General features: G+C 42.2%; 1 protein-coding gene across 1 annotated transcript in view; it reads left to right on the top strand.

Moving 5' to 3' along the window:
* Nucleotides 1-27,838, top strand: part of LOC115198070 (RNA-binding protein with multiple splicing) — a 55,946-nt gene that overhangs the window by 19,261 nt on the left and 8,847 nt on the right. The window contains exons 3-7 of the mRNA XM_029759742.1: nucleotides 760-798; nucleotides 6,266-6,328; nucleotides 9,563-9,713; nucleotides 11,446-11,573; nucleotides 13,894-13,957. Coding sequence (XP_029615602.1) covers nucleotides 760-798; nucleotides 6,266-6,328; nucleotides 9,563-9,713; nucleotides 11,446-11,573; nucleotides 13,894-13,956 — 444 coding nt within the window. The 3' untranslated portion in view covers nucleotide 13,957. The remainder of the gene's footprint in view (nucleotides 1-759; nucleotides 799-6,265; nucleotides 6,329-9,562; nucleotides 9,714-11,445; nucleotides 11,574-13,893; nucleotides 13,958-27,838) is intronic.

Consider the following 27,838-nt stretch of genomic DNA (forward strand, 5'->3'; position numbering starts at 1 on the left):
ATGTTGAATACTATCATGGCATAAAATAGAGTATATACTGTCATGTTGAATGCTATCATGGCATAAAATAGAGTATATACTGTCATGTTGAATACTATCATGGCATAAAATAGAGTATATACTGTCATGTTGGCATAAAATAGAGTATATACTGTCATGTTGAATACTATCATGGCATAAAATAGAGTATATACTGTCATGTTGAATACTATCATTGCATAAAATAAAGTATATACTGTCATGTTGGCATAAAATAGAGTATATACTGTCATGTTGAATACTATCATTGCATAAAATAGAGTATATACTGTCATGTTGAATACTATCATGGCATAAAATAGAGTATATACTGTCATGTTGAATACTATCATGGCATAAAATAGAGTATATACTGTCATGTTGGCATAAAATAGAGTATATACTGTCATGTTGAATACTATCATGGCATAAAATAGAGTATATACTGTCATGTTGAATACTATCATGGCATAAAATAGAGTATATACTGTCATGTTGAATACTATCATGGCATAAAATAGAGTATATACTGTCATGTTGGCATAAAATAGAGTATATACTGTCATGTTGAATACTATCATGGCATAAAATAGAGTATATACTGTCATGTTGAATACTATCATGGCATAAAATAGAGTATATACTGTCATGTTGAATACTATCATGGCATAAAATAGAGTATATACTTATACATGTTCCTAAGCTGTTTATGCTAAGAATTTTTCTTGGTCTTTGTTTTAGGGTTATGAGGGATCATTGATAAAACTCACCTCAAAACAGGTAAGTAAAAAATACATCATTTTTCCACACGGTGTAACAAATGAGTGAACACATGGTTCAGTCCTTCAGCAGGCTGTTTCAGTGTAGTTTAGACATGGTTCAGTCCTTCAGCAGGCTGTTTCAGTGTAGTTTAGACATGGTTCAGTCCTTCAGCAGGCTGTTTCAGTGTAGTTTAGACATGGTTCAGTCCCTCAGCAGGCTGTTTCAGTGTAGTTTAGACATGGTTCAGTCCCTCAGCAGGCTGTTTCAGTGTAGTTTAGACATGGTTCAGTCCCTCAGCAGGCTGTTTCAGTGTAGTGAACACATGGCTCAGTCCCTCAGCAGGCTGTTTCAGTGTAGTTTAGACATGGTTCAGTCCTTCAGCAGGCTGTTTCAGTGTAGTTTAAAAAAACAAATAAAATAGCACATCACAGCACTACGGAACTGACCTAAATACCTGTAGCATCGCCGTCCTGAGCACATCTGGTGTTTGGGTTAAAGTTCAAGATAAGATGTGCCCTTGGCATTAGGATATCAGGGGCCTGCTGGGAGAAAGCAATTGCAAGCAAAGTCTCAGTAGAGTAAGGACCTACTTCTCCTTATGTTATGATAGTTTTATTGAAGTGTATGAAAGTGTATTCTTATTTTGTGTGTCTGGTGGATGCTGGTGGGTGTGAGTGTAGTGTGGGGAATTACATTGGAAATGCAAAACAAGTTTATGAGAACTGGAGGAACCTCTATTAGACAACTGGAGGAAACTTTATCAGGAGGACTTATTTTCATGAATAAGTCCAAAGGTCACGTAACATACCTCAGTTAACCCTTTATGGGGGGGGGGGGGGGGGGGGTAGACTGTAACACGTTACACTATATCTCAGTCTTTATGGGGGGGGGGGGGGGTAGACTGTAACACGTTACACTATATCTCAGTTAACCCTTTATGGGTGGTATACTGTAACACAGCAAATGGTTTAGTTCGATTATATGCACTAGACATGGTGGAGGACGTGAGGCCCATCTGATGATAATGATGACTGTTCAATTTATTTAACAGAGTGGAGTGATGGATCTCTAAAAAGTCCACATATTTAGCTAAAGTGAAGGATTAAATTGAAGCCTTAGCGCGGAGGACACTCCAACATGGTTGCTGAGGTGAAAGGTTAAATTGAAGCCTTAGCGCGGAGGACACTCCACCATGGTTGCTGAGGTGAAAGGTTAAATTGAAGCCTTAGCGCGGAGGACACTCCAACATGGTTGCTGAGGTGAAAGGTTAAATTGAAGCCTTAGCGCGGAGGACACTCCACCATGGTTGCTGAGGTGAAAGGTTAAATTGAAGCCTTAGCGCGGAAGGAAAGTCCATCTGTAGCTAATTTATGAGCTGAATGGCACGATTGCTACTGTAGAGTGAAAACTGTGGTTGAAGGCTTAGCTGGAGGAATTGTTGCATTTCCATTGTCGTTGCACTTGCATTCAGTAGCATCTATGAATCACATTATTATTATGAACAGAACTGACATCAAACGGGAGAACCAAGGACACGGGAGGTACCTAATGTTGTGAGATTCTCGCTAGTGTTTATAGAAGAACTTTGGTATCCATAAAGTACTTTGAATGGCTGGTCATGGCTCACATCAACGCCATCATACCGGAAACCCCACTCCAATTTGCATTCCGCCCCAACAGATCCACAGATGACGCAATCTCAATCGCACTCCACACCGCCCTTTCCCACCTGGACAAAAGGAACACCTATGTGAGAATGCTGTTCATTGACTACAGCTCATCGTTCAACACCATAGTGCCCACAAAGCTCATCACTAAGTTAAGGACCCTGGAACGAAACACCTCCCTCTGTAACTGGATCCTGGACTTCCTGACGGGCCGCCCCCAGGTAGTAAGGTTAGGCAACAACACATCTGCCATTCTGATCCTCAACACTGGGGCCCCTCAGGGGTGTGTGCTTAGTCCCCTCCTGTACTCTCTGTTCACCCACGACTGCGTGGCCAAGCACGATTCCAACACCATCATTAAGTTTGCTGATGACACAACAGTGGTAGGCCTGATCACCAACAACAATGAGACAGCCTATAGGGAGGAGGTCAGAGACCTGGCAATGTGGTGCCAGGACAACAACCTCTCCCTCAATGTGAGCAAGACAAAGGAGTTGATCGTGGACTACAGGAAAAGGCGGGCTGAACAGGCCCCCATTAACATCGACTGGGCTGAAGTGGAGCAGGTCGAGAGTTTCACATCACCAACCAACTATCATGGTCTAAACACACCAAGACAGTTGTGAAGTGGGCATGACAACACATTTCCCCCCTCAGGAGACTGAAAAGATTTGGGATGGGTCCGCAGATCCTCAAAAAGTTATACAGCTGCACCATCGAGAGCATCCTGACCGGTATTGCAACTGCTCGGCATCTGACCGTGAGGCGCTACAGAGGGTAGTGCGTACTGCCCAGTACATCACTGGGTCCAAGCTTCCTGCCAACCAGGACCTATATACTAGGTGGTGTCAGAGGAAGGCCCAAAAAATTGCCAAAGACTCCAGTCACCCAAGTTATAGACTGTTCTCTCTGCTACCGCACGGCAAGCGGTACCGGAGCGCCAAGTCTAGGACCAAAAGGCTTCTTAACAGATTTTACCCCCAAGTCATAAGACTGCTGAACAATTAATCAAATGCCCACCCGGACTATTTACATTTCCCCCCCCCCCCTCGCTGTTTATTATCTATGTATAGTCACTTTCCAAATGACCTCAACTAACCTGTACCAACGCGCATTGACTCGGTACCGATACCCCCTGTATATAGCCTCGTTATTTTTATGTCATTTCCGTGCGTTACTTTTAGATTTTATTTTAAAATAATAATAATAACTTTTGTTTATTTACTAAGTATTTTCTTAACTCTATTTCTTGAACTGCATTTTTAGTTAAGGGATTGTATGTAAGCATTTCACGGTAAGGTCTACGATCTGTTGTATTTAAATTGATTTGATTTTAACTGGTTCTAGGATCAGGACCTGCAATTGTAACAGTAAGCAACTGTATTTTTATTTTGTTTTATTTCCCCTTTATTTAACCAGGTAGGCTAGTTGAGAACAAGTCCTTTATTTAACCAGGTAGGCTAGTTGAGAACAAGTCCTTTATTTAACCAGGTAGGCCAGTTGAGAACAAGTCCTTTATTTAACCAGGTAGGCCAGTTGAGAACAAGTTCTCATTTACAACTGCAACCTGGCCAAGATAAAGCAAAGCAGTGCGACACAAACAACAACACAGAGTTACACATGGAGTAAACAAACGTACAGTCAATAACACAATAGGGAAAAAAGAAAGTCTATATACAGTGTGTGCAAATGGCGTGAGGAGGTAAGGCAATAAATAGGCCATAGTAGTGAAGTAATTACAGTTTAGCAAATTAACACTGGAGTGATAGATGAGCAGATGATGATGTGCAAGTAGAAATACTGGTGTGCAAAAGAGCAGAAAAGTAAATAAAAACAATATGGGGATGAGGTAGTTAGATTGGGTGGGCTATTTACAGATGGGCTATGTACTGTACAGCTGCGGCGATCGGTTAGCTGCTCAGATAGCTGCTGTTTAAAGTTAGTGAGGGAAATATAAGTCTCCAGCTTCAGCGATGTAACAAAATGGATGACTGCAGTGTAGCCGTTATTATGAGTACATGTTTCATGAATTGCTAAGTCATGAGAATATGAAAGTGTGTATTCTTATTTTACATCTATGTAGTTCTTTACCTGTCTATTATGTCATGTCGTTGGCTCTCAGATAGCGTGCTTGCAGACACTCTTGTGGGATGTTCAAGGGGAAGGGAGATGGAAGAAATTTGTGGGGTCAAAGCGAAGGTTTTGACAATTTTATTATTATTTGACCTTTATTTAACTTGGCAAGTCAGTTAAGAACAAATTATTATTTACAACGACGGCCTAGGAACAATAATGAGTCTCTGACGGTATCTTTTCGCTCTCTGAAGTGGCTGAAAATGAGCTTGTCTGGTGTGTGTCCACTTGGAGAGCTAGGCAGTTTAGCTTATGTCAGTGTACTTAATGCCAAATGACACTGTGTCCCGTAAAAGAGATAACACATTCATTAAAACGGGGTAATGGTCATCGAGATTCCTCATGGACGGTATCGGCAAACGGAAAGCTGTCTTTGCTTTAAGTGGAAGTGAATCCTACATCATATTTGTTGTCAGTATTTTGAGGACTTACTTGTTTGCCTTATGCCAGATGTCATATGATGCTTCTGTAGTTGTCATACAGTGTAACGGACTCAAGGCTTTGTTTTGAATGCCTCTTCCATGTTCTGTGTTCATTGCACTGTGAGTTGATCCTTCCTGACTAATGGTAATGACAGTGCTAATGAAAATCAATCATTCCTACAGAGAACACAGCCGTCTCCATATATAGCAAGCCGTCTCGCTCTCTCTCTCTCTCTCTCTCTCTCTCTGTCTTTCTAGAAAGCTTTCTACATCGCCCACTGTGGCTTAGCCTCTTGAGAACAACATGTTTAAAAACTCTCTCTACTTCCCCTCTCTTCTCTGTCTCTCTCTCTCTATCTCTCTCTCTCTACTTCCTCTCTCTTCTCCATGTCTCTCCCTCTCTCTCTCTCTCTCTCTCCACATCTCTTTTCTTCTCTCTCCCTCTCTGATGTTTGTGTTCAGGAATCTATGAAAAAGTGTCTCCCGTGTTCATAGCCAAAAATTGTTTTCAGCATAGAGACCTTCCTATTCCAAACTAGTACTGCATGTTTATGTCTTTTGATACCAACCAGTACTGCATATGTATGTATTTTGATACCAAACCAGTACTGCATGTTTATGTCTTTTGATCCCATCCAGTACTGCATGTTTATGTCTTTTGATACCAACCAGTACTGCATATTTATGTATTTTGATACCAAACCAGTACTGCATGTTTATGCCTTTTGCTCACACCTCTCTCCTAAATATTTGGCCCTGAACAAAAGTGAAGTCACAGAAAATGTAACACATGCACTAATGTTTTGGTGAAAGAAACACAGAACAGGGATTTATGCTTGGCTGCTACAATAAATGACAAGCCTGGAGAGTTCGCAAACAAGTGAACTCCTCTTTCTGCCTCTCCCTCTTTCTCATCTCCCTCTCTTTTCCCTCCCTCTTTCTCCCTCTCTCCCTCTCTCCCTCCCCCTCTTCTTTCCTCTCTCCCTCTCTCTTTCTAGTTCTTTCAAACACACTCGCTGCCCCTTTGCCCGTATTTGGGCATAGGGAGCTATGCACCATCCAGTGAATGTTGAACTCTTGGTGGACTCCACACTGCAGACCTCGAGTTCTCTCTGTCGCCATGATTTTAACAGAGAGAGAGAGAGGGAGAAAAACATGTCTATGTCACTCAGACAGAGAAGTGCGGAATCAGTATTATGCCTAAAACTCTGTTTCTTTCCTTTGTTCTGTCTCTTTTTTGTCTTGCCGGTTGTATCTCTCCAGCCAGTGGGGTTTGTCAGCTTTGACAGCCGATCAGAGGCAGAAGCTGCCAAGAATGCCTTGAACGTAAGTTATATGCCCTCATCAAGCTCAAGCACAGCCCAGTCTAACAGTGTTTTTAATGTTTATAATATGTGTTGCTAAATATATATTATAGGCACTCTTACGAACACCCAAATACATTTCTTGGCATCTGTACCTCTGAAAGCACATGATAGGCAAGTACAGATGTACGATCTTAATTTGATCTCTCTTTTGTTGCTGAGAATTTTCATGTGCAGATGAGCTTTGTGACTTACATAAATTCACTGAAAACCTGCACTAACACATGGTTATATTAACAGTATCGCACTTTTCCATTCAAGCCTAATTTTGTCCAGCTAATAGCCTAACCACCGATCAAGCAACATTATGGTCTACAATTTCAAATCCTGTTACTGCAGGATTATTTTGCTACGACAATACTGACAACGATCAAAATGTGTCAATTCCCTCAACATTCCCTATATCATTTAATATCTGTGAAAGTCTTTTCAGTCAGGTTTTCAAATAAACCACATTTAATTTAATTTTACATAAAGCTTTGCCATCCCTTTGGATCATACAAGGTCAATCACTCTTAACGCAGTAGAATTAGCACTCCTTCCACACCGAAATAGCAGACATTGATCTAGGATTTGAATTTAATCTAGCTGATTTCAAGCAGAGGCTACCAACCTTGCTTGAGGAAATCATTGATGAGGCAGACAGACTGATGCAAAACCGGACTGATCCCGGCAAAGCTTTAAGTTGATCTATCGAAACAAAGATTCACAGAGAACGCAAAGAAAACTTTAAAATGCCTTTCTTTTTGTCATCTTCGTTTTTTTAAATGAGTTATTCCAGCTTTATATTTACATATTATGTGCCTCTCGGATGCAGAAATAAACCAATTTAAAGGTTATATTTGGGTCAATAATGACTACTTTATTACAGAATATCGCGTCTACTGAATCGAAATGGACCAATCCTCGAGATATTGTTGTACATATATCAAAGACGAAAAATGTAATTAAAAAGCAATGCTCACATTATTAGATCAGATTTAGGGTAGGTCTCAAATGAAACCCTCTGTAATGCTGAAAATTGTGTTCTTGTGTGCAGCCCATTTCCCCAGAGTCGTGTAAAGAACACCCCAGTGTCTATAGAAACCTTGTGCCCCCCCCCCCCCCCCCCCCCCCCCAGTTTTCTGAGCAAAACATTTGAATGAAAAAAAAAACGTTTTGGGTATTCTTTTGCATTTTAATTTTTGGACATAAAACTATCAGGAAATCAGCTCCAAGGGATTTTAATTTAAGAAATCTGTTCCCAAGTATTTCCACTCATAATAGAGAGACACTTGAACGTATACAAATGTAAGCAAGATTTGAAATGATTAGGTTTTAGTCAAACATTATATCTGTTTGGGCTTCCTGAGGTTAATTTGCAGTCCATAAATTATTTGTAATTATGTTTCGGCCCCCCGACCATCCGCTCAAGAAAAAATCTGCCCGCGGCTCAATCTAATTGATGATCCCTGGTCTGTAGCTTCATATTCAACTGTAGAATCTAGTTGGTGATCCCTGGCCTATAACTACATATTCAACTGTAGAATCTAGTTGGTGATCCCTGGTCTATAGCTTCATATTCAACTGTAGAATCTAGTTGATGATCCCTTGTCAAAAGCTACATATTCAACTGTTGAATCTAGTTGATGATCCCTTGTCAAAAGCTACATATTCAACTGTTGAATCTAGTTGATGATCCCTGGCCTATAGCTACATATTAAACTGTAGTAGAAGAAGAAGAGGTACTCTATACATGTACTATCTGCCTTCACATCAAAACATATAAACCTGTTGGAGGTGTCGAGAAAACTGATGGGCGAAAATAACAATTTCAAGTCAGAGAATCAACTCTCCTCTGAACCTTTTGATTCTGAGTTCAAATTAAAGCAGTCCTCATTATGCCTGTGTAGCTTATTATACCCTCTGTAGCTTCAATTGGCAGAGGCTCAGAGAGTGGTGAGCCAAGGCAATCCTAGTTAATTCCTCCCTTCATGAGAACCGCGATCTCTCGCTTCTTTCAGCGCGGCTCTCTGCATGCCTGCTGGGACGGACCTAGAATCGACCCTAGGTGCGCACCACAGAACTCACTCCACGGGCTTCTCTCTTCATTGATCCGATTCGCTGTGTTTTTCTCTCCGTCTCCGACACACAAAGAAACTCTCATATCGGGGTTGATGTAAGGGTAGATAGCCAGCGGTTAATGCTGTGTTGTACTGTTGATTCACAACTCACAGCAAACAAACAGTGCCTTTGTTTCTGACGAAGAGGACCCATGTTCATCCTGCATTCCATATTTGTAGCATCGGTCTCGGGTAGGGTTGGAACATTTTACAACCCTAGTCTTGGGGCTAAAAGTAATGGAGAAGGAAAAATGTTTTGGTAGAAAAGGGAGGTTTTTAATAATTGATGACAGAAATCAAAGTAACCTAACCTTGAGTCAGTTACTCGCAAGGGCCAAAATGTAGCTCCCCTGACTGTATGTTTTGCAGTGGAATCCGAAGAATTTGTCGGGGCTGTCGAAAGATCGCTTTGAGGTGTGGCGATCGCTGTGTGTTATGGTTGGTGGGGGTTTGAGGTCACAGTATTGGGTTACGCTCAGAGTTCGTGAGGGAAAGTGGCGAGGTCAGTCTCGTGGCTTCCCTCTTCTATGCATTCTGCCGCTGACACAAGTGACATGGTATCCCCACCAAGCGACATGGTATCTCCACCAAGTTTGGGTCACCATCAACCAAACCTTAATGCTTGTGTCACCACATGCAACAGAATGAGAATGACGTTGTAATCCAAGTTGAATCCCTCAAGACCACGTTCTTCACAATAGCTCTTAGAATATCTCTTACAATAGCTTTTATAATAGCTCTTAGAATATCTCTTACAATAGCTTTTATAATAGCTCTTACAATGGTTCTCACAATATGGTGTCAAATGCCAGGCTTTTACATGTGATTTGGTCAGGATATGATTCGCTCGTTGAACACCAACAGTATATCATATTGTAGAGGATATCTAAGTTACTGGATGGGTGTAACCAATGTCTCTATATTTTAAAGACAGCCTAGATTTATAACTCTGTTCCATACATCGAATAGGCAGTGTGATTTCTTCCTAGAAACTAGGTGTATCTTTATTGTCAAGACAACAAAAGACAAACAAAGTTCTATGTTTTTTTTACATTTATTTTATTGTGTATTTCACCCTCTTCCTTTGAACTCAGGGTGTCCGCTTCGACCCGGAGATCCCCCAGACTCTGCGGCTGGAGTTTGCCAAAGCCAACACCAAGATGGCCAAGAACAAGCTGGTGGGCACTCCCAACCCTCCTCCATCCCAGCAGAGCCCTGGCCCACAGTTCATCAACAGAGACCCATGTGAGTGTTCCTGTCTGTCTGTCAGACGCTGCTGCAGGGCCCTGCACCACTGATAAGTGGCAATCCCCTTACTTGGGGCGAAAATAGTAGGCCTTAACTGTAGCTACATTATAAACAGAGTGTTATAATTGTACACACAGTGTTGATGTATGGGAGCTACATACAACCTAGATTTGAGCCATGTTGGAGTTAGGACTTAGGATCTCAAACTATACAGCTGAAGAAACATGTGTGTAGTTTTTCATTTATCAGTTATAAGACACTGTTTATTGTTTATTTTTACATTTAGAGAGTTATCCAGTATGGAATGTTATGAAATTACTGTTTGTCTCTGGTCAATCAGTATGGTTTTAAATGAGGTTAATTAAGGACTAATATTCGTTCTCAAGCTCTCTCAAAACACATTCCCTTGTTAAATGAATGTTTAATAAACATTCTCTCTGTGCAGTATAGCCTCTGTCATAATCCTACGCACCTAAACCCCTTGACTCTTGACATTGTGTGGAATTTGCTGATGTAGCTCTGTACTGTTTTACGTCTAGTTAAATATTTTGTCAAGCGTTAAGTTGAACATAGGCCATCTGTGGATTGCGTGGTTGTAGCTAGATTCTTACTTATTGACCAAAACATGTTCTTATCTGAAATCTTTTTGCCGGAGGAGAGAGGGAGTATATACTCGTTGGGTCCTTGTGGAATAGGGAAGGAAACGATGAATGAAGATTACGCCGTAATTGTCAACCAATCTCCAAAACAGAAATCAATGGCTGTCATTTTCTGATAAGGAGATACACTACCGGTCAAAAGTTTAAGAACACAATGTAGAAAATAGTAAAAAATTAAGAAAAACTCTTGAATGAGTAGGTGTTTTAAAAAAGTTTGACTGGTAGTGTATATCTGCCAGTTGATCTGAGAATACATTGAAATGGACAGTTTTTCAAGGCACCTGGAACATGGAAGCCATTGTTATTGTTGTTGATATAGGTACAGCTATTGGTATTCTGTAGATCTATATGCTGCTGTCTGGAGATGACCTCCTCTTTCTATGAAAGAGGAGGCGGTAGGTAGCCTAGTGGTTAGAGCATTGGGCCAGTAACCGAAAGGTTACTAGATCGAGTCCTTGAGCTGCCAAGGAAAATAAATGTTGTTCTACCGCTGAACAAGGCAGTTAACCCACTGTTCCTAGGCTGTCATTGGAAAAAAGAATTTGTTCTTAACTGACTTGCCTAGTTAAATAAAGGTTAAAATATATATATATATATCAACTGTCCCATTAATGACTAGGGTATATCTTTTTGCTTTTAATCTGAAAGATTTTTAGTAGTGTAAATATCCACCTGCCCTCAACCGGTTGCCGATTCACTCTGTTCACCTTTAAACAATCTCACCCTGTATATTTCTTCATTTCTCCCTCTTACCTCTATTTCAAGTCACGTTCACTCTGTAATACCTCACTCACTGCATCACAGTAGTCTAAAGTTCCTTCTTCGCCTCATCTCCTCTCTTCCAACCACAATGGTCTAAATATAGAGGATACGCGAAAGCAATATGGCGGAATTTCACAGGGAGACTCCCTTTCACCTATCCAGGTCTTTCAGATCAACGCTTACAAAAGAGAGGAGACCACTTATGACGTGTGTACCTACATGTCACACATCCCTCCACCCTGTCTGTTCCCACTCATCCACTCCTTCCGTCACTCCTCACCGTTCTCCTCCTCTTCTTGTCTCCACAGATGAGCTCACAGTACCTGCTCTATACCCTGGTGGCCCAGACATGTGGGCGTCATACCCGCTGTACCCGGCGGAGCTGTCGCAAGCCCTCCCTCCTGCTTTCTCCTACCCCTCCTCACTCCACACTCAGGTAACGCGAACACCTGAGCCCACACCTACCTAACCTACCACACCTATCTGCCTACCTTTATTTGTCCCTTATTTTACCAGGTCAGTTGACTGAGAACGCATTCTCATTTACAGCAACGACCTGGGAAATAGTTACAGGGAAGAGGAGGGAGGATGAATGAGCCAATTGGAAGCTGGGGATGATTAGGTGGCCATGATGGTATGAGGGCCAGATTGGGAATTTAGCCAGGACACCAGGGTTAACACGCCTACTCTTACCATAAGTGCCATGGGATCTTTAGTGACCAACAGAGAGTCAGGACACCCGTTTAACATCCCATCTGTAAGACAGCACCCTACACAGGGCAATGTCCCCAATCACTGCCCTGGGGCAATGGGATAAAAAACATTTGACCTAAAGAAAGAGTTCCTCCTACCAGCCCTCCAACACCACTTCCAGCAGCATCTAGTCTCCCATCTAGGGACCAACCAGGACCAACCCTGCTTAGCTTCATAGGCAAGCCTGCAGTGGAATGCTGCCCTACCTACCTACCTACCTACAGTTGAAGTCAGAAGTCCACATACACTTAGGTTGGAGTCATTAAAACTCGTTTTTCAATCACTCCATAAAGTTCTTGTTAACAAACTATAGTTTTGGCAAGTCGGTTAGGACATCTACAGTGTGTATGACATAAGTAATTTTTCCAATAATTGTTTACAGGCGGAATATTTCACTTATAATTCAATGTATCACAATTCCAGTGGATCAGAACCAGATTTTTTTTTCTGAAGTCTTGGCTGATTTCTTTTGATTTTCCCATGATGTCAAGCAAAGAGGCACTGAGTTTGAAGGTAGGCCTTGAAATACATCCACAGGTACACCTCCAATTGACTCAAATCATGTCAATTTGCCTATCAGAAGCTTCTAAAGCCATGACATCATTTTCTGGAATTTTCCAAGCTGTTTAAAGGCACAGTCAACTTAGTGTATGTAAACCTCTGATGCACTGGAATTGTGATACAGTGAATTATAAGTGAAATAATATGTCTGTAAACAGTTGTTGGAAAAATGACTTGTGTCATGCACAAAGTAGATGTCCTAACCGACTTGCCAAAACTATAGTTTGTTAACGAGAAATTTGTGGGGTGGTTGAAAAATGAGTTTTAATTACTCTAACCTAAGTGTATGTGAACTTCTGACTTCAACTGTATCTACCACATACCTACCTACCCTCCTACCACCTACCTACCTACCTACCTACATACCACCTACCTACCTTCCTACCTACCACCTACCTACCTACCTACCTACCTACCTACCTACCAAGCTACCAACCTACCAACATACCTACTTACCTACCACCTATCTACTTACCTACCTACCTACCACCTACCTACCTACCTACCTACATACCACCTACCTACCTTCCTACCTACCTACCACCTACCTACCTACCTACCTACATACCACCTACCTACCTACCTACCTACCTACCAAGCTACCAACCTACCAACATACCTACTTACCTACCACCTATCTACTTACCTACCTACTACCTACCTACCTACATACCACCTACCTACCTACCCACCTATTTAAAAGAGAACAAAGGAAAATGAAATTACATTTCGATAAAATCTGCACCGTCCCTAAACTAAGTTATGTAAATAGTAAAAGTAAAATAAATGATTAAGTTGGCTAGCTACCTAATGAGCTAATGCTGGTTAGTTGTTCAAACCTGGTGATTTACACCTCTTTTCGTAGACATTGATTTCATCCATTCCGTCTATTTGCTTTTTATGGGCTATAATGGCTTGATTACACACACAAACACACGCACGCACGCACGCACACACACACACACACACACACACACACACACACACACACACACACACACACACACACACACACACACACACACACACACACACACACACACACACACACACACACACACACACACACACACACAAAATAGGCTTCTGTGTTTTCACTTAGGGCGAGAAGTGCATGAGTTCATTAGGCTCTGAATCAGGGGATTCTGAATGAGTCGATTCTGGTTTCAAATGAGTTGATTCATGATTTGAATCTCAGCAGGTTGACACTGGTTAACTGAATCGATTCTTATGACCTGAAGTATGGAGTCAACTCTTTTAAAATGTATCTTAGAAGATTGACTGAATATTTGTGTAATGAATATGAGGGAATTGACTTGAAAAGGAGTGAGTCGACTCTTTTAAAATTAATCTTAGAGGTTTAACTGAATGTCTGGTGTTCTGAATATGAGCGAGTAGACTCCTTTGAAGTGAATCATGTTGCTGGTGTGCCTTTTGTTCAGATTCGCTGGCTCCCTCCTGCAGATGGAACTCCCCAGGGATGGAAGTCCAGGCAGTTCTGTTGAGGTATGTGAGCAATTTCTTATGTAAGAATTTAGCTAGAACCGTGGGGAGATGAAAACGGTAAACTAGTCGTTATTGGCAGATAGGTTTGGAACTCCCTTTCTTATTGGTCTATTAACTAATTTATTTTACCAGACAGGCCAAAACTCCATCCCACCAAAACAGCCTGAAATTTCAGGTGGTCTTTTCAAAATACTCTTACACCAAAAATTGCATTATTATACTTTTCACAATTGCACGGTATTATTCCAATCTCATAGTGTGGAAATATAGATAAAACTTGACTCCACTGGGCCTTTAATACTGACTGATAGCTGGAGGGAGATGACATTGAGATGCATGGCTTCCACCTGTATTCAGGATACCTACCATACATCCTGTATTCAGGGTACCTGCCATACTCTTCCTGTATTCAGGGTACCTGCCATACTCTTCCTGTATTCAGGGTACCTGCCATACTCTACCTGTATTCAGGGTACCTACCATACTCTTCCTGTATTCAGGGTACCTGCCATACTCTACCTGTATTCAGGGTACCTACCATACTCTTTCTGTATTCAGGGTACCTGCCATACATCCTGTATTCAGGGTACTTACCATACTCTTCCTGTATTCAGGGTACCTGCCATACTCTTCCTGTATTCAGGGCACCTGCCATACTCTACCTGTATTCAGGGTACCTACCATACTCTTCCTGTATTCAGGGTACCTGCCATACTCTTCCTGTATTCAGGGTACCTGCCATACTCTTTCTATATTCAGGGTACCTGCCATACTCTTCCTGTATTCAGGGTACCTGCCATACTCTTCCTGTATTCAGGGTACCTGCCATACTCTACCTGTATTCAGGGTACCTACCATACTCTTCCTGTATTCAGGGTACCTGCCATACTCTACCTGTATTCAGGGTACCTACCATACTCTTTCTGTATTCAGGGTACCTGCCATACATCCTGTATTCAGGGTACTTGCCATACTCTTCCTGTATTCAGGGTACCTGCCATACTCTTCCTGTATTCAGGGCACCTGCCATACTCTACCTGTATTCAGGGTACCTACCATACTCTTCCTGTATTCAGGGTACCTGCCATACTCTACCTGTATTCAGGGTACCTACCATACTCTTTCTGCATTCAGGGTACTTGCCATACATCCTGTATTCAGGGTACCTGCCATACTCTTTCTGTATTCAGGGTACCTGCCATACTCTTCCTGTATTCAGGGTACCTGCCATACTCTTCCTGTATTCAGGGTACCTGCCATACATCCTGTATTCAGGGTACCTGCCATACTCTTCCTGTATTCGGGGTACCTGCCATACTCTTTCTGTATTCAGGGTACCTGCCATACATCCTGTATTCAGGGTACCTGCCATACATCCTGTATTCAGGGTACCTACCATACTCTTTCTGTATTCAGGGTACCTGCCATACTCTTTCTGTATTCAGGGTACCTGCCATACTCTTCCTGTATTCGGGGTACCTGCGATACTCTTCCTGTATTCGGGGTACCTGTCATACATCCTGTATTCAGGGTACCTGCCATACATCCTGTATTCAGGGTACCTACCATACTCTTTCTGTATTCAGGGTACCTGCCATACTCTTTCTGTATTCAGGGTACCTGCCATACTCTTCCTGTATTCGGGGTACCTGCCATACATCCTGTATTCAGAGTACCTGCCATACTCTTCCTGTATTCGGGGTACCTGCCATACTCTTCCTGTATTCGGGGTACCTGCCATACATCCTGTATTCAGGGTACCTGCCATACATCCTGTATTCAGGGTACCTACCATACTCTTTCTGTATTCAGGGTACCTGCCATACTCTTTCTGTATTCAGGGTACCTGCCATACTCTTCCTGTATACGTGACAGACACACACACAGACGTACATACACACCTACACACACACACACACACACACACACACACACACAGACGTGCGTATACACACACACAGAGATGTGCATATACATACATTACACAATACTGTTGTAGTACTCCAAACGGGTCTCGGTCTCAAGTCCGGTCTCGATACCAAATTTTGAGTGTCTTGGTCTTGTCTCGGTTTCGTATACATTTGACCTCGGTCCCGGACAGTGAGGACTCATAATTCCTTCCTGAGACTAGTACTCATAATTATCAGCTTCCATTCTGTCAGTGCATTAAAACTGATTCGCCAGGCCAAATATATAACACTCCTTTCTTGATTCATTTATAATGAACAGTCTTTATATCTTTAATAGACATCTCTGTGCAGTGGTGAACCTATTTGACCTACACTACCGGTCAAACGTTTTAGAACACCTACTCATTCAAGGGTTTTTCTTTATTTTAACTATTTTCTACATTGTATAATACTAGTGAAGACATTAAAACTATGAAATAATCCATATGGAATCATGTAGTAACCAAAATATTGTTAAACACATCTAAATATATTTTAGATTTCAGATTCTTCAAATAGCCACCCTTTGCCTTGATGATAGCTTTGTACACTCTTGGCATTCTCTCAACCAGCTTCACCTGGAATGCTTTTCCAACAGTCTTGAAGGAGTTTCCACAGATGCCGAGTCCTTGTTGACTGCTTTTCCTTCACTCTGCGGTCCGACTTGTGCCAAACCATCTCAACCAGCTTCATGAGGTAGTTACCTGGAATGCATTTCAATTAACAGGTGTGCCTTAAGTTAATTTGTGGAATTTATTTCCTTCTTAATGCATTTGAGCCAATCAGTTGTGTTGTGACAGGGTAGGGGGTATATAGAAGATTATTTGGTAAAATACCAAGTCCATCTTATTATGGAAAGAACAGCTCAAATAAGCAAAGAGAAATGACAGTCCATCATTACTTGAAGACATGAAGGTCAGTCAATACGGAAAATGTCAAGAACTTTGAAAGTTTCTTCATGTGCAGTTGCAAAAGCCATCAAGCGCTATGATGAAACTGGCTCTCATGAGGACCGCCACAGGAATGGAAGACCGAGAGTTGCCTCAGCTGCAGAGGATAACTTCATAAGAGTTACCAGCCTCAGAAATTGCAGCCCAAGAATTCAAGGCACACTTAACCAGCATGTCTACCACAGCATTCTGCGATACGCCATCCCATCTGGTTTGGGCTTAGTGGGACTATCATTTGTTTTTCAACAGGATAATGACCCAACACACTTCCAGGCTGTGTAAGGGCTATTTTACCAAGAAGGAGAGTGATGGAGTGCTGCATCAGATGACCTGGCCTCCACAATCACTCGACCTCAACCAAGTTGAGATGGTTTGGCATAAGTCGGACCGCAGAGTGAAGGAAAAGCAGCCAACAAGTTCTCAGCATTTGTGGGAACTCCTTCAAGACTGTTGGTTGAGAGAATGCCAAGAGTGTGCAAAGCTGTCATCAAGGCAAACGGTGGCTACTTGAAGAATCTCAAATATAAAATATATTTTGATTTGTTTCTTGATTCCATGTGTTATTTCATAGTTTTGATGTCTTCACTATTATTCTACAACTATTGGTTAGAGCCTGTAAGTAAGAATTTCACTGTAAGGTCTACACCTGTTGTATTCGGCGCACGTGACAAATACTTTGATTTTATTTTATTTATAAAAAAATAGTAAAAATAAAGAAAAACCTTTGAATGAGTAAGTGTTCTAAAACTTTTGACTGGAAGTGTAGGTCTTCAGTGTTTGACAGGCTAGGGATTCTGAAAGGACAGCAACCGTGATTCCAGGGCACTCATGTATGAGTGCACTTTCTGTAAAACACAATAGGCCAGTGGTGTAGTGGAGGGAATACACAGGTATATGCCATATATCCACTTTTAATTTCAGTGGGAACTCAATTCTTAATCCTTACTGATGCATATCAAAGTAGGATAGTGGATGTGGACGACTTATCAATTATGTAGTGCAACAGAGAAATCGTGTACAAATTAGCCTACACAATCGCAAAGCATGTGGAATATGTTCACATGCGCGCTGTACACTTAGCCTAGTTTCAGATGAATATCATCTGCAGGTAGCAAGAGTGTGCAACTCTCAACTGGTTTTTGGCATGGAGCAGCTCACAGAAGAATGACATCGGTAGCCGGTAGGGTAGGAAAGATGTTTCAGTTTATGATATCTACCAGTAAACGCTAACTAAGGAGAAAATGGGTATGCAAAACAAATATTGAAAAAGTTTGGTCCAAAGTTGTGGTTAGTAGGCTATTTGTGATGCGCAATTCAGTCATCATGCGCTGTTTGCATCAGAGGCGTAGGCATGAGTGGGCCCGGGTAGACCCATACCCACTCACTATAAATCTGAAAAAAAAATCCTTCACTGGGCGGGCCGTTTGGGAATTTTTGGGCAAAATTTGAGTATACCCACTTCTCCCGGGACCACTGCATAGGGCCGATGGAAAGACAGCAGTCACACACAGCATGATATTAAAGGATAAGCAGTCCACTCACTTTGACATAATAAGCCAGTAGGTCCCAAACATAAGAATACAAACACACAACCATTAGGGTAATAATTTACCAATCGAAATTGACCTATCGAAACTATTACTTATCATTGCAAAAAAACATTTCACATTAAGCACACAAAGTTGTTATTTTTCAAAGAGATGGCTAACAACAACAAGCTCGCTGCAATAAAAAAAACACAGTTCCATTCACCAGATTATAATCATATGAAACTTAACTTCTTGTTGAAAGTTATTCTTGAAAAGGGAGAAGCTAACAAATTAGCAACAACATCCTCTGATAACACCTGCAGCAGCCACTGCAAATTAGCCGACAACAAAAGATAGCTTGCTGGACCGTGGAAAAACTTCTGGTCGCTATTGCGTAGAGAGATCTGTTGGCCTTTGTGAAGGCAGACGTTTCCATGATTTTTTTGTAAAAACGGTCCCACCCATTACAAGTCAAAATGTGATTGGTTGATTCCACTGTCACTCCAAAATGTTGCCCTAATACAGTTGAATGGCAGATGCCTCCGATCTAGCTTCTGATGGCCGAGCCAATGGCTGACTTAGCTAGCTAGATTCATCTCCCCAGAGACCACCAAAGAAAAATCCTGATTGGATCTTTTTTTCTCTCTCTCTCTTCAGTGTTAACCCATTAATTTCCAACAAAAACTGAAGTGATTAAATCAGAGCATCATTGAAAAGAATAATATAATAATTATTTTATAAATCCTTAACCTTTCTCTGAAGGTATAGAAGGCCCTCATTGTTCTCCACTGTGTTTAGGTTATTAATCATTTATAGAGTGTCTCTATTTGCCCTCAACATGCATTTTTTTCACTATTCTAAATGTCTAAAGAATCCAGATGATGTTCTGAAATATGAACACGGAAATACTGGACATTTTGAACTCTTATTATGGTTGCGATTTGACAAAATTACTTGAAATGGACTCAAATACTTCTGGTCTCGGTCTCGGATCCCTTGTCCCCCTCCCGGTCTTGTTCTTGACTCGGTCTCGCCCCCTGTCTGGTCTTGTTCTTGACTCGGTCTCGCCCCCTGTCTGGTCTTGTTCTTGACTCGGTCTCGCCCCCTGTCTGGTCTTGTTCTTGACTCGGTCTCGCCCACTGTCTGGTCTTATTCTTGACTCGGTCTCCCCCTGTCTGGTCTTGTTCTTGACTCGGTCTCGCCCCCTGTCTGGTCTTGTTCTTGACTCGGTCTCGCCCCTTGTCTGGACTTGTTCTTGACTCGGTCTCGCCCCGTCTGGTCTTGTTCTTGACTCGGTCTCGCCCCCTGTCTGGTCTTGTTCTTGACTCGGTCTCGGTCTCGCCCCCTGTCTGGTCTTGTTCTTGACTCGGTCTCGGTCTCGCCCCCTGTCTGGTCTTGTTCTTGACTCGGTCTCGCCCCCTGTCTGGTCTTGTTCTTGACTCGGTCTCGCCCCCCTGTCTGGTCTTGTTCTTGACTCGGACTTGATTTGCTGCGGTCTTGGTCTTGAATCGGTCTCGCTTTAGGTGGTCTTGAACACAACACTGGTACACACACACACACACACACTTGTAATTATTATGGTCTGGTCTCATGACGTATGGGTATTGCAATTGAAAATGCTTCAGTAAATGCTAGGACACAACATACTGTACACATTCATAGGAATAACACACACAGTCAACTTTCACGGGGTAAGTAGTATTTAGTAGTATGTAAGTAGTATTTAGTAGTATGACAGTCTCATTGGAACTAAGGCTCATGAACAACAATTTATTCAGCCTTATACAACCTGTAAACAACCTGACCATGACAACATAAAATACCTTGTAATGTCCTCTTTGCATCACCCGCTGGGCACTCACTTCCTGGTAAAAGGCACTAAAATATATTTTCATTTATTTTTTCCTCCCAGGTCATAGCCCAGTAAGCCAGTCTCTCAATTGATGTCATGCATTTTTTCTTAGATATGAAACATCAAAGGCAATGACTCAAACAGAATGAAGAATCATCTCTGGGGGCTATGTTTTAAAGGTCCGATGCAGTTGTTTTGATCTCAATATCAAATCATTTCTGGGTAACAATTAAGTACCTTACTTACTGTACCTTTAATTGTTTTCAATTGAAATGGTAAAAATAAACAAAAAATAAACAGAACTTTATTAGCAAAGAGCAATTTCTTATGTAAGAATTTAGCTAGAACCGTGGGGAGATGAAAACGGTAAACTAGTCGTTATTGGCAGATAGGTTTGGAACTCCCTTTCTTATTGGTCTATTAACTAATTTATTTTACCAGACAGGCCAAAACTCCATCCCACCAAAACAGCCTGAAATTTCAGGTGGTCTTTTCAAAATACTCTTACACCAAAAATTGCATTATTATACTTTTCACAATTGCACGGTATTATTCCAATCTCATAGTGTGGAAATATAGATAAAACTTGACTCCACTGGGCCTTTAATACTGACTGATAGCTGGAGGGAGATGACATTGAGATGCATGGCTTCCACCTGTATTCAGGATACCTACCATACATCCTGTATTCAGGGTACCTGCCATACTCTTCCTGTATTCAGGGTACCTGCCATACTCTTCCTGTATTCAGGGTACCTGCCATACTCTACCTGTATTCAGGGTACCTACCATACTCTTCCTGTATTCAGGGTACCTGCCATACTCTACCTGTATTCAGGGTACCTACCATACTCTTTCTGTATTCAGGGTACCTGCCATACATCCTGTATTCAGGGTACTTACCATACTCTTCCTGTATTCAGGGTACCTGCCATACTCTTCCTGTATTCAGGGCACCTGCCATACTCTACCTGTATTCAGGGTACCTACCATACTCTTCCTGTATTCAGGGTACCTGCCATACTCTTCCTGTATTCAGGGTACCTGCCATACTCTTTCTATATTCAGGGTACCTGCCATACTCTTCCTGTATTCAGGGTACCTGCCATACTCTTCCTGTATTCAGGGTACCTGCCATACTCTACCTGTATTCAGGGTACCTACCATACTCTTCCTGTATTCAGGGTACCTGCCATACTCTACCTGTATTCAGGGTACCTACCATACTCTTTCTGTATTCAGGGTACCTGCCATACATCCTGTATTCAGGGTACTTGCCATACTCTTCCTGTATTCAGGGTACCTGCCATACTCTTCCTGTATTCAGGGCACCTGCCATACTCTACCTGTATTCAGGGTACCTACCATACTCTTCCTGTATTCAGGGTACCTGCCATACTCTACCTGTATTCAGGGTACCTACCATACTCTTTCTGCATTCAGGGTACTTGCCATACATCCTGTATTCAGGGTACCTGCCATACTCTTTCTGTATTCAGGGTACCTGCCATACTCTTCCTGTATTCAGGGTACCTGCCATACTCTTCCTGTATTCAGGGTACCTGCCATACATCCTGTATTCAGGGTACCTGCCATACTCTTCCTGTATTCGGGGTACCTGCCATACTCTTTCTGTATTCAGGGTACCTGCCATACATCCTGTATTCAGGGTACCTGCCATACATCCTGTATTCAGGGTACCTACCATACTCTTTCTGTATTCAGGGTACCTGCCATACTCTTTCTGTATTCAGGGTACCTGCCATACTCTTCCTGTATTCGGGGTACCTGCGATACTCTTCCTGTATTCGGGGTACCTGTCATACATCCTGTATTCAGGGTACCTGCCATACATCCTGTATTCAGGGTACCTACCATACTCTTTCTGTATTCAGGGTACCTGCCATACTCTTTCTGTATTCAGGGTACCTGCCATACTCTTCCTGTATTCGGGGTACCTGCCATACATCCTGTATTCAGAGTACCTGCCATACTCTTCCTGTATTCGGGGTACCTGCCATACTCTTCCTGTATTCGGGGTACCTGCCATACATCCTGTATTCAGGGTACCTGCCATACATCCTGTATTCAGGGTACCTACCATACTCTTTCTGTATTCAGGGTACCTGCCATACTCTTTCTGTATTCAGGGTACCTGCCATACTCTTCCTGTATTCGGGGTACCTGCCATACTCTTCCTGTATTCGGGGTACCTGCCATACATCCTGTATTCAGAGTACCTGCCATACTCTTCCTGTATTCAGGGTACCTGCCATACATCCTGTATTCAGGGTACCTGCCATACATCCTGTATTCAGGGTACCTGCCATACTCTTCCTGTATTCAGGGTACCTGCCATACTCTTTCTGTATTCAGGGTACCTGCCATACATCCTGTATTCAGGGTACCTACCATACTCTTCCTGTATTCGGGGTACCTGCCATACTCTTCCTGTATTCGGGGTACCTGCCATACTCTTCCTGTATTCAGGGTACCTGCCATACATCCTGTATTCAGGGTACCTACCATACACTTCCTGTATTCGGGGTACCTGCCATACGTCCTGTATTCAGGGTACCTGCCATACTCTTCCTGTATTCAGGGTACCTGCCATACTCTTTCTGTATTCAGGGTACCTGCCATACTCTTCCTGTATTCAGGGTACCTGCCATACTCTTCCTGTATTCAGGGTACCTGCCATACATCCTGTATTCAGGGTACCTGCCATACTCTTTCTGTATTCAGGGTACCTGCCATACATCCTGTATTCAGGGTACCTGCCATACTCTTCCTGTATTCGGGGTACCTGCCATACATCCTGTATTCGGGGTACCTGCCATACATCCTGTATTCAGGGTACCTGCCATACTCTTTCTGTATTCAGGGTACCTGCCATACTCTTCCTGTATTCGGGGTACCTGCCATACTCTTCCTGTATTCAGGGTACCTGCCATACTCTTTCTGTATTCGGGGTACCTGCCATACTCTTTCTGTATTCGGGGTACCTGCCATACTCTTCCTGTATTCAGGGTACCTGCCATGCTCTTCCTGTATTCGGGGTACCTGCCATACTCTTCCTGTATTCAGGGTACCTGCCATACTCTTTCTGTATTCGGGGTACCTGCCATACTCTTTCTGTATTCGGGGTACCTGCCATACTCTTCCTGTATTCAGGGTACCTGCCATACTCTTTCTATATTCAGGGTACCTGCCATACTCTTTCTGTATTCAGGATACCTGCCATACTCTTTCTGTATTCGGGGTACCTGCCATACTCTTTCTGTATTCGGGGTACCTGCCATACTCTTCCTGTATTCAGGGTACCTGCCATACTCTTTCTATATTCAGGGTACCTGCCATACTCTTTCTGTATTCAGGATACCTACCATACATCCTGTATTCAGGGTACCTGCCATACTTTTCCTGTATTCGGGGTACCTGCCATACTCTTCCTGTATCCAGGGTACCTGCCATACTCTACCTGTATCCAGGGTACATGCCATACTCTTCCTGTATTCAGGGTACCTGCCATACTCTTTCTGTATCCAGGGTACTTGCCATACTCTTCCTGTATTCAGGGTACCTGCCATACTCTTCCATCATTACAGATAGCATACTGTAGTAATGTCACACTTGATATTGCACAAGATTTAGATAACGTTTGCTGTGTAGTAGCCTACTACTGACATAGATAGTTATAACCTCTAGAAGTGTCACGACTTCCACCGAAGTCGGCTCCTCTCCTTGTTCGTTCGGCGTTCGGCGATCGACGTCACCGGCTTTCTAGCCATCGCCGCTCCATTTTTCATATATCCATTTGTCTTGTCTTGTTTCCATACACGCCTGGTTTTCATTTCCCCAATCAATCTACTTGTATTTAACCCTCTGTTACCATCATGTTTTGTGTGTAATTGTTTCATGTTATTGTGGTGTTTTATTACGCGCTTTACTCTTGTTATGTTCCGTGTTTTGAGTGCATTTGATTTATGTAGTGCACTCGTTTTTGGAACTAAAATAAAAGTGCGCCTGTTTATATCACTCTACTCTCCTGCACCTGACTTCGCCTCTAATACACCCGCTGACAAGAAGGTGATACAGTCAACATGTTGAAGGTTTCCAGTCATAACCTCTAGATAGTTAGACAGTCAACATGTTGAAGGTTTCCAGTCATAACCTCTAGATAGTTATACAGTCAACATGTTGAAGGTTTCCAGTCATAACCTCTAGATAGTTATACAGTCAACATGTTGAAGGTTTCCAGTCATAACCTCTAGATGGTTATACAGTCAACATGATGAAGGTTTCCAGTCATAACCTCTAGATAGTTAGACAGTCAACATGTTGAAGGTTTCCAGTCATAACCTCTAGATAGTTATACAGTCAACATGATGAAGGTTTCCAGTCATAACCTCTAGATGGTTGTACAGTCAAAATGTTGAAGGTTTCCAGTCATAACCTCTAGATAGTTATACAGTCAACATGATGAAGGTTTCCAGTCATAACCTCTAGATAGTTATACAGTCAACATGTTGAAGGTATCCAGTCATAACCTCTAGATAGTTTCACAGTCAACATGTTGAAGGTGTCCAGTCATAACCTCTAGATAGTTGTACAGTCAACATGTTGAAGGTATCCAGTCATAACCTCTAGATAGTTGTACAGTCAACATGTTGAAGGTATCCAGTCATAACCTCTAGATAGTTATACAGTCAACATGTTGAAGGTATCCAGTCATAACCTCTAGATAGTTTGACAGTCATCATGTTGAAGGTATCCAGTCATAACCTCTAGATAGTTGTACAGTCAACATGTTGAAGGTTTCCAGTCATAACCTCTAGATAGTTGTACAGTCAACATGTTGAAGGTTTCCAGTCATAACCTCTAGATAGTTGTACAGTCAACATGTTGAAGGTTTCCAGTCATAACCTCTAGATAGTTGTACAGTCAACATGTTGAAGGATTCCAATCATAACCTCTATATAGTTACACAGTCAAAATGTTGAAGGTTTCCAGTCATAACCTCTAGATGGTTATACAGTCAACATGATGAAGGTTTCCAGTCATAACCTCTAGATAGTTAGACAGTCAACATGTTGAAGGTTTCCAGTCATAACCTCTAGATAGTTAGACAGTCAACATGTTGAAGGATTGATTTGCAGTCATAACCTCTAGATAGTTATACAGTCAACATGTTGAAGGATTCCAGTCATAACCTCTAGATAGTTGTACAGTCAACATGTTGAAGGATTCCAGTCATAACCTCTATATAGTTACACAGTCAACATGTTGAAGGTTTCCAGTCATAACCTCTAGATAGTTGTACAGTCAACATGTTGAAGGTTTCAGTGGATCCCTTTGCACTACTGCTTATTATTTAGAATTCTATTTTTGTCGTGTTTACAACAATAGTTACAATGTAACACATTGCAGGGACATGGCAGTGGGTTTAAAGGCTGTAGAAGAAATTACTCAACTCTAAACAGGACAGCTGCATCACTGCATGGAATAGTCAACAGTAACCGATCCGATTGTGGTACATGCTCATCTGTCAGTAGACAAGCACAACTCTGTTATACAAAGAAGCCACAAAACCACACTCCCTGCTCGTGTGTATGTGTGTGTGTTTGTTCGGCGCCAGTCATATAGTCACCAGACCCCCCCCCCCCCCCCCTTCCATTCCCAAAGGCTTGGACAGGAAGAAACATGTTCCCGAGACCCCCCAAAGGAAAAAGGGAGAGATGAGAAGGGGTGAAGCGCAGATAGGGGAGGGTTAAGACTTACTGTTGATTGGTGCTAGTTCTATTGTGCCGTTCCCCCTAACCCTGCTCCCAGCTCTAGAAACACACAGGCTGTTTTCAGAGGAGGCAAGGACAAAGAAAAACTGACCGTAAATACGATTCCCCCCCCCCCCCACTCTTTATCTGTCTATCTTTCTTTCCTTTTGGGGATTCTGGTTCCTCAAGGGGGCAGCGAGGAAGGGAGTGGACAAGGGAGGGGTTTTAGGGACATAAGTGCCCTTCTATCAAACGGAGCTGAAGTCATGTATACGGTCAGGCTGCCCCAGTGGATATTAACCCCTTGATCAAAGAACAACATCCCTGCATCCCGCACTGATTAGGATCAGAGTCAATTGTTGTTTTCTGATTAATTGGTCTGTTTATGGATTAGAGTCAATGGTTGTTTCCTGATTATTTGGGCTATTTTGAGATCAGAGTCAATGGTTGTTTCATAATTACTTGGGCTGTTTATTGAAACTGCACTCATCTACTGTACAAAGACTTGAACATATCTAAAGAAACTCCCTAAAGAGGAGGACTTACAGGAAGTCGAGAGCTTGGAACTGTCTGCAAAAAGAGGATTCTGAGATAATTGGCTTTAAAGTTCCGAACCCTCATTGGTTTGAATGGTGTCAGCAATTTGAACTTAATATTACTTTGAACTTAACAACGTGAATTGAGGTATGTATAGTACTATAGGTAGAGAACATTGAACAGAACAAGGCTATGCCAATAACTACATTTTGAACAAAAATCCAGATATTGTCACGGCTTCCACCGAAGTCGGCTCCTCTCCTTGTTCGTTCGGCGTTCGGCGATCGACGTCACCGGCTTTCTAGCCATCGCCGCTCCATTTTTCATATATCCATTTGTCTTGTCTTGTTTCCATACACACCTGGATTTCATTTCCACAATGAATCTACTTGTATTTAACCCTCTGTTTCCCATCATGCTTTGTGTGTAATTGTTTCATGTTATTGTGGTGTTAGTTAACTCGCTTTACTTTTATGTTCCGTGTTTTTGAGCGCATTTGATTTATGTAGTGCTCTCATTTTTGGAACTATAATAAAAGTGCGCCTGTTCATTACACTCTGCTCTCCTGCACCTGACTTCACCTCCTATACACCTTTTGATAGATAGAAAGTTATATAAGTCAGTCCCAAGCTCTCGATATGTACGTGATTGCATACAAACATACGCATATGCACGCCTCTGCAGGCACACATGCACACACACACACACTCTCTCTCACACACACAAACACATTTCCCACTTTCCACACTACACCCACCACCCCACCACACTAATCGCACACACTAATCCTCACCCTCCCAACACATTCCCAAAATCCCCACAATTGGCATCTAAACGTGTAAAGGCATCCTGAGACAGGATCCCATAAGATCCAGTAAGCTTTGTCCCCATTATAATACATAACGCCATCTATTTCCTGTGACGTTTGGGAAAAGGATAATGAAGTTAAGTTCAAAGGGCTTTGTTTATCCTTGCCCTTTTCAGCTGTGGCTTTTTCTGAAGCTGTGCCAACTCACGGTGGTAGACTAGTACTGACCTCATGCCTTTCTCCAGCATCGCTATGCTAAATGAATTGGTCATAAACGTAGATATGTGATATTTTAAGACAATAAGTATGTACATAAGATCAAGAGTGCCTATCTATTTAAATCAGTGCTTTCCAGTCAACTACTGTTCATTAAAGGTTATACTTGTAACATTTCCACCTGCAATGTGGGGTGGCAGGTAGCCTAGTGGTTAGAGTGTTGGGCCAGTAACCAAAAAGTGGCTGGATTGAATCCTTGAGCTGTC

The sequence above is a fragment of the Salmo trutta genome, chromosome 8, assembly GCF_901001165.1.
Source record: "Salmo trutta chromosome 8, fSalTru1.1, whole genome shotgun sequence".
NCBI lineage: Eukaryota > Metazoa > Chordata > Actinopteri > Salmoniformes > Salmonidae > Salmo > Salmo trutta.